The following is a 14,671-nucleotide window of genomic DNA, read 5'->3' on the forward strand; positions in this document are numbered from 1 at the left end:
GGTGACTTGAGCCTTGTGCGAGCACTCTGCACAAGAGCAGGAGGCACCTTCACAACCGTTCCTGGAGAGGAGCAGTTCTGTTCCTGCTGAGGAAGAGTAAAACTCCAATTAAGATGACCAAAATAGAGCTGAAGGGAGGTGTGAGTAGCATGTGCAGTCCTGGCACTTTGCAGAGGGTGAACTTCATCCCAAAGCGAGCATCACCTGATGAGGGATCACGTGCGGGCTGGACCAAAGCCACAACAGTGCAAACAGCTTCTGTCAAAGGGCTGTTGACAGCCAAGCTGGGCTGGTTGCTTACTACAGTGTGTTCCCCTTTCCAAGCATTTCAAAAAACAGAGGACAAAATAAAGCTTGGAAGCCCAGTGTATTTTTAGGCAGCTTCCAGTTTTTTCAGGTACTGCTGTTCCTGATTTTGGGCTATGCTATTTCCTGTAAACAATGAATTAATATGACCATAATGGTACTTCTATTAAAACAGTGTGGAGGCAGGTGCTAGAGCTACAGAATGAAAGTTAAATGGATAAAGACAAATAGATCACTTACCTGGAAGGGCCAGAATTAATTTACCTTTTAATTTGCCTGCTATCCCTGGGCATAAGCAACAGGATATAGATTTGCAATTTTAGTGCCATGAAGTTTTTAGAGTCAAGGTGGGTGAATTGCTTAGATTTTATATATTGGGTGTCTCAATTCTGTCTCTGAATGAATGTTTGTTCCTCTATGCAAGGTGGGGCATCTTCAGAGCCCTGCAAATTGGGTCAGCATCCAATTCACTTGTTTTGGGTTTAAGATAGCTCGGAGAATTGTTTTCCTTTGTCCATATTAATCTGAGCACAATGAGAGTGCTCCAGTGCCAGGGTCAGATCCTGATGTGGAACTGTGCCTCCTACAAAATTTTACTTGGTGAGACAAAATTGAGAGCAAAAAAGTGTTCAAAGTAGAGAAGGTGGATTAACAACATAGTGAGATCCCCAGCACCTGGGAAGAAGAGCACCACTTAAGTCCTTCCACCACATTTTAGTCTCTAAGTAATTTTTATTTTTAAAGGTGATTCCACTCTCTTCCCAGCCCCATGGTGGAGGTGATGGCACAGGACCCACTAAGGTTGAAGACACACTTGGGATATAACAACAGGACAGTCAACAGCTCTGTAGGGAAGGCCTTGGACAAAACTTTTCACCAAGTGAGAAGGATTTTGGGGGTCTTGGGAGAGGGGAAAAAGTATGGGATGCTGGCAGGAATTTCCCAGTGGGATGTGGGCTGGAAAAGCTGAGCTCAAGTGCAAATACTGAATGTTCTCATTTTCTATTTTGTTTTCCAGACATTTATAGTACTGAACAAAGGGAAGACAATCTTTCGATTTAGTGCCACTCCTGCCTTGTATATACTTAGTCCTTTCCATCCAATCAGAAGAGCAGCAATTAAAATTTTGGTACATTCATATCCTTTCTGTTGATTTTCCTCCTCATGTATTTTATATGGGTTTTAAACACAGATGGATGGAAGTCAGAAACCATTTTATTTCATTAAGCTGTTTTAAATCTTTTGGCTGAATTTGCCTGCACAAGCAGAAATGCACTTGGATTTTCGGTTTGTTTCATTTTATATTGTTATGTGAGCTATGGAAATGACTGTATCATAGTGCTGGCACCACATAATATGAACTGTGTTGGAGAGCCTGGTGAGTTTACTCAGGATTAAGAGATGGGAAGGGACTGATCATCTTTACTGAAGGGAAAGTGGGTTTAGTACCTCAGAAAGGAAGAGAACCAGGGGAAATCTGCACTGATGGAGAGCTTTTCTACCAAGCACTTCAGCAATCCCTCCCAGAGGTAAAACTCTGTGACACTGTCTGCAGACACAATTTGATTTTGAACTGCCTCAGATCTGGGTTTTTTTTCTCCTGAAACAGAATATTTCAAAAATTGTTTTGTTGATTCTTGTCTAGTTTGTTTATTGGGATATGCTATCCTACTAGGAAAAAAAGCATAGGCTGTCCTGCTGGACTTTCCAATGGAAGGGCAATGCCTGATTTCCTGTAGGTCTGGTTCTGAAGTCATGCAAGACACACTGCAATGGTTTGTTTTGGCTTGTTTTTTTCACACAACCCCAGAAACATTATATTCTGACATTGTCACATCTCTCTGGAAGGCCAAACTGACCCAAATGTTCAGCTTTGTGTGAACATTGCTAAAAACACACCTTTTTTCATGACTTGGCTGCTTTCTGTAGGGAGACCTGGGAATGATAATTCAGAGTCCACATGCTGCTCTGATCATTCTGTGATGTTTTAGTGATGGAAATCCCTCATCTGCAATGCTCATGTCCATCACAGAGAATTAATAAATACTAAGTAAGTAGCATCTTAGAAACATTGGTTAATTATCAAATTTCAGGAAAAAATAGGGAAATAAACCATATTCCCACTCCATACAGTGAAAAAAATAAAGTGATAATATAGATAGTCTATCAAAAGGAACACCAGGTGAAGCTTCTGATTGCAGTAATTCTATGCAAAAATTAATATGTGGTATCAGCCAAGATATTATTATGGTTACTAAGAATACACGGTAGAATTCTACAGAGAGATTTCCTGGTGGATCTGATTATCTGTGCACACAATGCAGCACATGCTGCTGCATAGCTAGAGCCCAACCAAGTTTTTTAGGCACAGCTACCTCAGCACAGCCCAGATGGAGTTAATTGAGGTCAATGCATTTGCCCAGGTAAGGATAAGGGAAGAATCTGAAAACTGAGCTTCTTAGAAAGAAATTGAGAATATTGCCTCCAGCTTTGGAAACTTGTTCTGTCTTCTCCTCACTTTTTTCTGCATTGGCTGGTGAAGCCAAGAGGTCACAGGAATGTGTAGCACAGGAGCCACATGCCCTTGGTAGCAGTCAACCAGAAGACAAATAAGCAAGAAATCCTTATCACACTGCTTCCAAGGATAACGACCACAGAGGAGAGAATTTAAAAGATCTGTCAGGAAAGAAATATGGTCTGATAAGAAGTGTAAAATTTTGGGAGTGGCAGGTCTCAATGTAAATATAAATTTAGCCCCAGAAAGACACAAATTATCACCTTGTGTTGATAATGTCGAGAGATCCAACAGCTCAGTGTTTGGCAGGCGCAGGCAGGAGACAACAGCTCCAGTCCCAGCAAAGCAGCAAAGTTCCTGCATTAGGCACTGATTTGTTTTCTGTCAATAGAGACCTTTTGTATCAACCTGAAGTACAAAGGCCCACTGGCTGAGCAGGCTGTCAATATCCCAGGCAGAAAGGAGCCCAAACCCACAAGTACTCAAGCAGATAATATCTGTTTGACATGGACCTGGGAACCAGATCTATCGTCTTGCGTGACTGTAATCAAGCAATCTTTATTTTCCCCAGGGCAAAAGCCTAAAAGGAGCATTAGCAAATGGTGCCCTGTCACGTAAATATCTGAAGCAGCTTCTTTAGTGGATGCCATATTTCAATTTTCAGCCATTCAGTGCACTGTGAAGGCCAACAGTGGAACAGAATAGAGAGGACAGAGTAAAATCGTCCTTTAAAGAAGCTGTAGGGGTCACATTTCCTGGTTAAGTAGCTGTATGTGGAGTTCTTCCTCTGAGATGTCAGGCAGGATAGATTGTGTGTTCACTGCTCATCCAGCCAAGCCTGAGAAGTCTGGTCTTTCAAAAATACACCCTTCCAGCAGAAAAAACTTCCACAGCCTCCTAGTAATGTGTATTACAGCTAACAACATATCCTTAAGCCCCTTCTGGGTATTTCTCCTCTTACTCAGTCTGTGAAGCTTCATGAAAGGACCAGGGTCCACATGACTGCCCAGAAGTGGCCCTGCTCCGTTTCTGTCCCAGAGGACATGGAGAGTGTGGGATTGTATCCCACTTTCTGTCTTCTGCATCATTATTAGCCGTTACTAACATCTTTATTAACTATCTCCACCTATTAACGAGATTAAATCACTGGTAGCATTTCGTTGATGCCTTATGTTCTTCTTGCCTGCAAGCCAAGGACCATTCTGTGGTGTCCTTAATTTCTCCAAGCAGTTTGCTGGCCTGTATAAAATCTGTAGCAATTGTTATTTCTAGTTTTTCTAGGTATTATAGCTAGTTTCTCTCACTTTACCACTGATTCAGGCTGGAGGTTTGACCAAAACTACCTTTCTTAGTGCCAGAATTATGGATTCTGGTGCATCAGAAAAATAATCTTCCTACAGAATTTCCAATCTTTGTTCATATTTTCTGCCTGCAGCTTTCCTCCCACCTGATTTTGCACACTTTCCATAAGGCAAAATGAGACCTTGTGAAGCACCAATTATACATTCTATTCATTGGGAATAACCTTTGCTTGCACATAGTATATGTAATTTGGCAATGATCACCTAAAGAGCCTCTAGTATTCAGTCTGCTAATTAACAATTATCTATCATAATGAAGTCTAGAATAGAAGTATGCTGTGTTTGACTCGATATCTTTGTGCTAGGAGATAAAATTTATAACTTTTAGAATCAGTTTCTGCAAAGCCTATTCTGTAACCTCAAATTGGAAACAATAGGTTTAATTTATTGCAGAAAGGATCCTGATGAGTAGCTTAGTATATTTAGTTCGTGGGCTTTCGAAAATGTGATTTAATAGCAGTTCTAAGGGAATGGACAATGCTGCTAATATAGCTTATCTCAGTTTTCTCTTCTTTGCTTTGTCCTTTCTGAGTAGATCATCATCATGGATTTTGTCTAATGCAAACAATTGCATTAGATTTCAGGTAGGAATACTAATTTTCATTCTGTGGGGATTTCTGTTCTCTTTCTTATTTAACACAGACCACTAACTTTGGTGTGTTTCATTCTTTTATGTTCTTTGTAGTTTTCAGCTTGGTCATGAAACCCAGATTGAATACATAGTGTATTTGTTGTCCCAGAGCTGACTCCTTACATTTTCAACCTGTTCTCTGGTTTGTTCTCTTTGGTTCTTGAATAAGGAGGTGATGAGACCTGCCTGTAAGTGAGCATCTGGGAAAGCTGTTAGATTCAGTTTATATCATGAGGGAACAGGGATATAGAAATCAAACCAGTGACCCTAAATTCCAATAGAGAAATGTATTTGCTTGGAATTGAAACATGCTCTTTGTTTGACATGGTCTGACGATACCACTCTGGTTTCCTGTGCTTCATCCATAGCATTTCACTGTAGTTGAAAAAGTAATCCAGTGTTTTGTAGGCTAGCTGCAACTTAACAATTATGTTAATGAGAATGACAGAACTTACAGAAATGTACCTGAAGCTGATGTGAGCAAATGTGGCTGGATATGAGACAACCTTCCCAGTCCTTCCGTAGGAGGTGTTGGCCCAGAAGTGGAAAATGTTTGTGAGATGAGCAGTCCCTGTGAGTTCAATTACTGCTTTCTGTGGTGGCCCTGGGGAATCCAGAGGTTGGTTACTACCAATTTAACCTTGTAGTTGCTTATGTGGCCCATTGGAAAATGTTCCGCTCTGTATTCAGCAGAGATTTTGGCTCTGCAAAAGGATACATTTCATGCAAACATTTCAGGATGTAGGCATAAAACTAAATTCTTCAATTGCTATTCTCAGGCAAAAAATAACACAAATGGTATCAACTACAGAGGTGAAAAAAACCCAAACCAAACCAAACTTACTTTTTTTTTCCAATAAAAGGCAAAAGAAATTTACATTGGGGTGTTACTTATATTCCTGGGAAGGGTCACTGCCTGTTGACTGAGTTGTGGGTTGTTTTGCTTTGCCTTATCTTCTGTACACACTTAAACTCTTTAGTTAGACTTCACCAGTTGCATGGGACCAGTTATTGATGCAGGAGAATCCCATCATATTTTTAAATTTTTTTACAGAAAGTGGCATGTGCTTTTAGGAGAGCCATCCAGTGAATTGTTTTCAATTTCAGGAATTTGATTTAGGATGCTTTTTATATTTATGGTTTCAGCTTAGCAGCAAAGTGTGTGGACTATGCACTTGGGAGGTTTGTGTTAGCCTCCAACAGAGACCCTGGTCCCTCAGCTGAGGCACAGAGCTCTGCAGACCAAGGCTGCCTACTTGCCAAGCAGGTTTGCAGCCCAAGCCTTAAAATTAGTGCTCTGAAACTCATACTTGCTTCTGGTGAAACTTTATACTGAAAGCAAGACCTCAAGCCCATTAAAGAGATTAGAAAGACCAGATTTGTAACTTTCCCCTGCTGCCTGAGAAATGTTTCAGGATGAAAAATGAAATGGGAATTTGCAGACACAGGTTTTTCTGTGGATACTTAAATGAGACTAATCCCTCTTTTCATACAAAGTTGTGCACCTATGCACATTGTCATCTGACCAACACAGCTGTAAATTTGGGGTATTGTGTTTTCAAAAGACTGCAGAGTCAGTACATTTGTTTACTGTATAAAGTATACATAAAAGATGTAGGAAAAGAAAAAAAAAAGCAGGGAAGGTTCTCTCATTTTTCTATGTTTATATAATTGTCTCCTTATACACTTGCAAACAAATGCTTATAGTTCTTGAAGCAACTTGCAAATTGTGATTGAGTTGTCACATCTTGTGTGAAATGACAAAAATTTATGAAGTCTCGTATCAAACGCATTGTTTTCCTTAATTCTCTTATTTACATTGTTCAGTATGTTTATTATGTGCACTATTTTAACTAATTGTGTGTTCATGGCACAATCAGAGACTCCGGGATGGAATAAATATGTTGAGTAAGTATCCTTGCTGCTTTACAGCCATCCCATCCTCATCTCATCCTTCCTCTTCCATTTGTTGTGTTCATATTTTCATCTTGTTTGCTGTTGTCTAATTTCTTTCCAGTAGTACTGACCATGGTATTTGCCCTCACAGAATGTTTTTCCAGGGAGTTGTTTCTGCCCATGAAAACTCCCTTAGCAAGCAAACTAAAAATTTTTAGTCCATGAATCTGAGGCTTATTGCTAAAGTCACCTTTTATGCTACATCTGGATGAAATGACATAGAGGACAACCCTGTTTGAAACTGATCAGCCTTCCACAGTTCCCATGCAAGAGATGTGATGGTTGGACACATCAGAATAGGCTGATGGAGCTCAAGTTGAATTACTTCAGAGAACACTTCCTGAACATGCTTACTTCTATCCTCAATCTGAAACTTAATGGAAGCAAAGGTTTCGTTTGGACTGAGTGCAGTGTGAGAAGTGTTCCCCTGTAATCATTGGCAGGAATATTTTATGAGCATCAAATTATCTGGGAACACCTCTGTGAGAATTTCTGTCTTTTTAGCTTGACAAGCCTTCAGGATAAATAGCAAAGACTTTGCTTGAAGGGGGTTATTTGGTGGTGGTGGGGTTTTACAATTAATTTTAGAAGAGGTTAAGGGGCTTCAATGAAATGAAAACCCATTTCATTTCTTTAAGTTGCTTTAAAATATTCCTTTTAGAAACAGATACCAGATGCACAAGCTAATCAACCTACAGTGCATTAAACAATTATTTTGGCTCATTGAACCAATCAGAACACACTTTTTATTTTTGACTGACATATGATAAACACAGCCATCTGCTGCTTCATAGCCTGGTGTTTGGTCTACTCAGGGCTGTAAGAAAAGACAGTAAAACGCCCTTATTTAGGTTCCATAAAATCATACAGGACCCATCTTCTAGGCCATAAATTACTAAGTACAGCCAGCACTGAACCAAATATTTCATCCCATCACAATAACATCCTAATCCCAGGATGTTTCATGTATTTCTGTATAGTGTGGTACCCTCAAGTATGTCTGTGGCTGTCCTTTCCCCTGATGTTGTCCTTTTCCTGTTGGAAGCTTTCATAACCATTGCCATGATGTTTTCTGCCAAATCACAGACGTCTCATCCATGTGATGATCTCATCAGAATTTGGTCAGTTGGTGTACAGCTGGGAATTCAAACATTCTGGAGGGAAATATCAAAAATGGTATTACTGTGTCTTCTGCAAGCAGGAGAATGTGGATGATTTTATCAGTGCATCAAGCAGAGCATGCAAGAAACGTAGAGCAGAAGTGCAGATGGACTCCTGCAGCGTGGAGTAATTCCTTCCATGTTTCCTCTTCTCCCGTGTTCCCTCATATCTCTCAGCTTTTCCTCCTCAAGTGCTTAGAATGAAATCAAAGTCAAGTACTTGGAGGAGCAAAATAACCCAATGAACTGTAATTCAAATTGATTAATATTGGATTTGGAGAAGATACATTTAATCCATTTTGTTCTGCTGTTTCAGAGACTCACAGGGGATAGAAGAATAACCTTGTGCAAATATTTGTCCTAGATCTTCCTTTAAAGCGTTTTCCTTACCATTTTGAAAAAAAAAAAGAAATCAATTCAACTTTCCCCCACTAAAATTTTTTTTAAGAAACCTGACTTTTGTTGTTAAAGAAGCTGTTCAGTTGCTGGAGGACTTTGCCCGATCCATTTAGAATTAGATGATGATTATACAATCAATTAAACCCATCTGACATGCTGAATAAATACAAGTGCTTTATCATTTTAATGAGCTTATGTACTGTTAAGTATTTTTTTTACTTCTTTGCATGTGTTTTCTGCATGTATTAGTGAATGCACATGCTTAAAGAGACTGTCACATGGGTGACCTATATTCGAAATACCAGAGCAAAGCTAAATAGGAGCTGTGAAAAAGTTGGATACAAGATAATGCTCAGGTATCTGGTCACAGAGGAGCTGTGAGACACATTTAATGCCCACTGCTGCACCAAAACTGTCCTGCTAATCCCCATTTTAAGATGAAGCACACTGAGATTATAACATATGTGAGTAGCCCTACTGTGTGACACGATGGCAGGAGGGCATGAGATTTGCCACTATCTATGTGTGTGCCCAGTTGCAGATCTGTAGAATGCAGCTAAACATATTTTATGCATAATGTTCTCCCTTATATTGCCACCTTTAATGGCTTACACCATTTTTTACAGAATAGGAATCTTAACTGTTACAATTTTTTTATGTATGATGGCACCAATTGATATTTAGGGACTGAACAGAAAACTCAGTCCAGTGTTTCCAGTGTAAGTCCGTAACGTCATGACTTTTAAGATTTGTGTTTTAGTGGATTTTAGGTGTTTGAGGTTTTTTAATAGGCTTTGGTGTCATCTGCATCTTCATCTGGAGAAAAGGGGTAGGGAATGCCAGTGGAAGACACTAAACATTTATTTCTTTTGTCATGATATGGCTTAGAATGTCCAGTCCCATTGGGCTAGGTGTCTTGGGCAGCAGCATTAAAGATCTGTTGTATGCCCTGAACTCTGTCTCTGATGGCAGGTAGAGCCCTGGGTGAGTACAGATCTGAGAGCTATAAATCAGAGGCATTGCTGTCCTCCACAGAGATTTTGCTAAATTTTATTACAAGTGTCTTCTTTATTACAAAAGGTAAGATCTATGTTCTAGCCCAGATCATCACAGTCAAGAGGCTGTTGGTAATAACTTAATTTACCTGGAGAAAAAAACAGCCTTGTGTCTCCTTTACTGTCAGGCAGGTCAAAGTTACTACATATAGTAGTTAGGTGGGAGTTTTTCTGTTCGTTTTCGGTGAGGGCATTTTGTTGTTTAATTCTCAAGGCTTGTGCGATTTGCCATGGATAGTGAAACACAAGGGAAGTTGAGGCACAATTACCCTTTTTAGCTGATAAAACCAAGTGGTGGCATTTTTTAAATCTCCAAAATGTCTTGGGCAGGAAGAGATGAGGGGTATGAAGGGAACAACCACCTTCCTTCCAACTAGAGAAACAAGGAGTGTGGCATAATGCTGCCCAGAGAGGTTGTGGGCTTCACATCCCTGGGAGTGTTCAAGGCAGGTTGGATGAGTCTCTGACCAGCCTGGACTAAGTGGAAGGTTTCCTAGTCATGGCACAATGAGCTTTAAGGTCCTTTCCCACCCAAACCATTCCATGATTCCCTAATCCACTCCTCTTCCACTGGAAATGGCAGGGGTTCAAGAGTCCTGTAGCACAGCTTAGCAGCAGTCCATGCTTGACTTAGTGAGTGAGGATTCATCAAAGGACACCCCGTGATGAAAATTATCTTCATTCTGAGACTGTCCTGAGTGCTCTGCTGTTTCTTACCTGTTCCTTGGTCTGCACACGAGGCTGCTCATGCACAGCCCAGTGCTGCAGCCGTGACTCACACGAGCAACCCCAGAGCTGTGCCCCTGCAGTTCCAGCTGTCTGCTGCTTGCTAATTCTCTTGCTTCTTTGGCCACTCTCTCCCCCAGGTACACTTTCACTGGCATTTACACTTTTGAGTCATTGATAAAAATATTGGCGAGAGGATTTTGCATGACAGAATTCACCTTCCTTCGGGATCCATGGAACTGGCTGGATTTCAGTGTTATTGTGATGGCGTAAGTAGCACTCCTTTGTGTTTTTCAAGGGAGTTATATGCAATAGAACTTTAAAAAGATTGTCTGGATGTTCCTTTTTTTTTTTTTCTTCACTCAAGTTTTACTGAAAATGAGAAAAGGCTGAAGTGTATTAGGAGGGAGGTGTTTTTTTTCCTGAATGGTTTCAGAGGAAGAAGTCAGAGGAATTCTCTGAATTCACTATGCTATTTTGGAGAAATTATTTACTCTCTCTGTGCTCCACAGAGAGAGCTGTTTGTAAAATATCTGTAATAATATCTGCCTATCTAATGTAGTTTTGGGAAGCTTCAGACCCCTGAATAGAAAGTGTTGTAAGTGTGACTGAATACCCACGTATTTAAATCCCTATTTATACTCTATCTATCCATAACATCATCAAAGCTGTTTTCACGCCCCTCTCTTCACAAACCCATTTCACCTGGAAAGTAATTACTGTTTTACTACAGGGAATTAATTTGTAGTCCTCTGAAACTTGTTATATATCTTGGGAATAGAAATTTGGCCCCCACCATGATATTCCTCTTCAGCTGTATGCTTCTGCCTAGATTATTAGAGTTCATTGAGGGCATGTGGGGTTCTGGTGATTCGAAGGAGGTGATGGATTTGCAACATCCAGACAGCTAAAAATACACAGGGGTAGAGGAGCAGTCAGCCAGCACTCACAGGGGACTCGGGGTCAGCCCAAGCTCTGGCCAAAGGCAGGTGTCTGACACTGTTGGCACCTCCAGCTGAGACAGAAATCCAGATTTTATTCATCGTCACAGAAGAGAGAAAATCAAGCAAAGAATGCATGTCTTCTTGAACTGAAAGCTGGGAGAGATGCCTCAAAGGCTCCACTTCCTAAACATGCAAGGATCTGATCTGATCTCCCTGTTTTTTTCTGCTTAATGGTACCTGTATTCAGTTCTGGGTTTGGGTTAGTTCTCACTGCCATCTTTAAATCCCATAATTCACAGCATTAAGTGAGATTCAAGTGTGTTAGCACTTTCAGCTGAACTCTTGGGGCTGTGAAATTTGAATGGAACCAAAATCAGGAGAGAATATTCAACCAAAGTTAGCTCAAGCACCTGTGAGGGCCACTGAAGTTGAGTGGACAATTCTGTTAGGGTGCAGGGATCAAGAGCAGTATTCAGGAAGATTTGGATGATGCTCTTGGTCATATGGTTTAGTTTTAGGCAGTCCTGTGAGTAGCAGGGAGTTGGACTCCGCGATCCTTAGGGGTCCCTTCCCATAACTTGAGGTATTTTATGATTCTTTGGTTTTTAGCAGCATTTAGCAGAACAGCATGAAGATGTGTAAAACCCAGGTGAACTTCCTCAGGAACGCTCCTGTTTATTTCAGTAGCCTTTGGATCAAAGCCAGCCCTAGGCCAGGTCCTGGTATCTGTTACTGCATTCCTATGGATTTGGCTGAACTGACATCTGGCCACTATGATAAGCTTTAAAAAAAAAAAAAAATCAGTGCAGATGGGGAGAATCTTTTGGAGGTCAGCACACATTAGGTATTTTTCTCAGCTAAACTTTTTCTCAAGCATTGCTAAGTGCAAGTCCCCTGCAACATTTAGAGGCAGGACAACAACAGAGTCACTAGCCTGCTCTCCTGTCTCCTGTCCACCAGGCAGGTGGTAAAAGCAGGGTATGGCTGTTCATCTGTTTGTGAGGTGGGACATGAGTTTATTTGTAGGTCTCAGAATGGAGCACAACGTGGAGAATTTCTGTGCATGGGTTCTCACTTTTCTGGAAGGAAGGAGGTTTCTGACAGTAAGGTAGAAAGGAGCAGAGAAAAGGGCAAGAGGAGCCACAGCTTCCAGCTTTGACCATGAATCTGCTCCACCTCATCTTCTCAACTCAAGCAGAGGTTGAGACATCACCCCTGACTCTGGGAGAATCTCAGAGTGAAATTCAAGTCTGAACAGTCAGTGGGGACCACAGTTTGAATATCCCTTATATTCCCTCCACATAATCTCTGGGTGTTTGGGATGTAGGAAGCAGGAAAGATGTGAAGGTTTGCACAGACCTTGAGGTGGACTGTTACCCACAGGGGAATTATTCACTCCCTGTTGGCAGGAACCAGGATTTGGTGCCCACAGGCTGTGGGTTTACCTCTTTTTTTCTTTTCTAATTCTACACTTGAATGGCCACTCAGTGCTCTAGCCCAAGGATCATGACAAATCCTTAAGGCTTTTCTAGTGAGAGGCTTGAGGGTCTGTGCTTTCTTTCCTAACTACATTTCAATTTTCTTTCCAAATGGTATTTCACATCTTAGTTAGAACATCCCTAAAACAGGGGGACCTGCAACTGTGAACCATCAAGCTTCTTAACATCAAACTGTTTTCTTTATATCAAACTATCTGTTCAGAACCAGCATCCATTCCTATTGTTTCTTACTTTAGGGCATATTATAGTGAGCCTTTCAGAATGGAAAAAAAATATGGAATGCTGGAGTGAAAAAAGAAATAGGAAAGGGTTTCCTTGAGCCCACAGGCAGCAGTGAGAGAGTTAAAAGTGGCTGCAATATGATCTTCATACGTACAATGAAACCTCCTTCCCAAGTATGCAAGCAGCAGATAGTACAGAGCATTGGATAATGGAATCTATTCTGATATGATTTAGCCTTCATACAAATCCAATTTGCAAGTAATTTAAAGGAAGATGGATCACACAGGTAACTCTGGTGTTGTCTTTGCAAGTAGCCTATGTGCTGCCAGAGGTGTTTCTGTATCTGCCAACAAAGATGGCCTGAGGATTCAAAATGGAGGAGCCTGATAAGGGGCCATGAGATTCAGATGGATTGAGGGTTTGAGCTATGAGAAAATATGATTATTTCCCTGATGGGTGTTACAGTGGGAAGACCATCATTTGCTTTGGAGTTATTGCAAAACAGCTTCCTGTGTTCTCTTTCGGGCAGAAACAGCACAGACTGGGTCACAGAGAGTAGTTTTAAATAGCACACTGGAGAGTAAGAAGGACTGGAGGTTTCCAGGGCTTTCCTCCTGTCCTGTGCTGGTGGACACAGCCATGGCTTGTATCCCTCCCTGGGACCATGGATGGGTTCAAGGGAAATGATGAAACTGCTCCTGTTTAGATCCCTCTCTCCCAGACTCGGGAGTACTTGACAGGACAGGTGAGGGAGAGGCAGCTGTAACTCTGATAATGGGAGAATTCAGGATGGGAATTCCAGTTGCTTCTCACTCACTGGTACAGAAGAACTGGTCAGCAGCAATTTGATCGAAGAAATGACCCAAATAAATCTTAATTAACTCTTACAAGCAGCAGTATTATTTGCTTCATATGCTTGTTCATGTATTTAAAATGTGTTTTTACAAATCTTTAGTCAGCAAAACCATATTCCCATCCTATTGCTTCTCCCCAAATTATTTTTTCCTCCACCTTTTGTGCTGCAGAACAGTTTGGGAGAGAAGCACAGGGTAAAGCTGGGGAGGAAACAGGTAAATCGTTGCCCAGACTCCCCTATGAGATTATGAAGAGAAACAATATTGTTCTTTCAGGCTATAATCTGGATTAGTAGATATGGAGAGGATGCTTTGTCCTCCCCAGTGGCCTTTGGACAAAGCCCACTTAAGCAGGCTTTGTAAAATAACCAGGTGAGTTTTTTCCTTAACATGTAGAAACAAATGCCCCAAAGAAGTAGGGCAGTTGAATGAAATTTGGTAGAATTTTAGAAGTGAAATTCAAGGGTCCAAGGCTGGCTTGGAGGAAATAATTTTGTACAACACCGATAAAACAAAAATCATTCCATGAACAGCATGTTCCCTCCTGGGAACATTAGCTCAGAGGTGATGGGTCTCCAGGATGACCAAAAGAGGCATGGCAGGGAACAGCTGGGATTGGTATTTTAATCATAAATAGTTTCTTTTAGTAGGATGGCAGTTATATTCTTTTATACTCCATCTTCCTGCAGCCAAAGGGCATGAAATTGAAATACAAAACAAAATACAACTTAAAGCATCTCTTGAACCCAAAATTTGCTTTACCACAGAATACAGCATCTTAAACTAAATAACTCAGTCGAAATGTTTGCACTCTTTCACTATGTTGTCCTATTTGTAGTTTTCAGAAGCTATTATGTGAAAATTACTTGAGTATTTGAAGCTTTTATTTTTTTTTTAGAGCAGCAAAATAATTCTTAATATCTCCAATAATGTAAAGAATTTTTTTCTTGTTCAACTACATGATGGTAAAAATCTTTAAAGTATTTATGGCTGAACAGCACAATAACAGAGTTCACCCAGTAGTTTTAAAGAATTGATGCCTA

General features: G+C 40.7%; 1 protein-coding gene across 1 annotated transcript in view; it reads left to right on the top strand.

Annotated features, from left to right (window-relative positions):
• Positions 1-14,671, top strand: part of LOC138106188 (sodium channel protein type 5 subunit alpha-like) — a 215,865-nt gene that overhangs the window by 41,457 nt on the left and 159,737 nt on the right. Inside the window, exons 3-5 of the mRNA XM_069006337.1 lie at positions 1,325-1,442; positions 6,631-6,721; positions 10,250-10,378. Of these exons, the coding sequence (XP_068862438.1) occupies positions 1,325-1,442; positions 6,631-6,721; positions 10,250-10,378 (338 nt within the window). The remainder of the gene's footprint in view (positions 1-1,324; positions 1,443-6,630; positions 6,722-10,249; positions 10,379-14,671) is intronic.

The sequence above is a fragment of the Aphelocoma coerulescens genome, chromosome 2, assembly GCF_041296385.1.
Source record: "Aphelocoma coerulescens isolate FSJ_1873_10779 chromosome 2, UR_Acoe_1.0, whole genome shotgun sequence".
NCBI classification, from domain to species: Eukaryota; Metazoa; Chordata; class Aves; order Passeriformes; family Corvidae; genus Aphelocoma; species Aphelocoma coerulescens.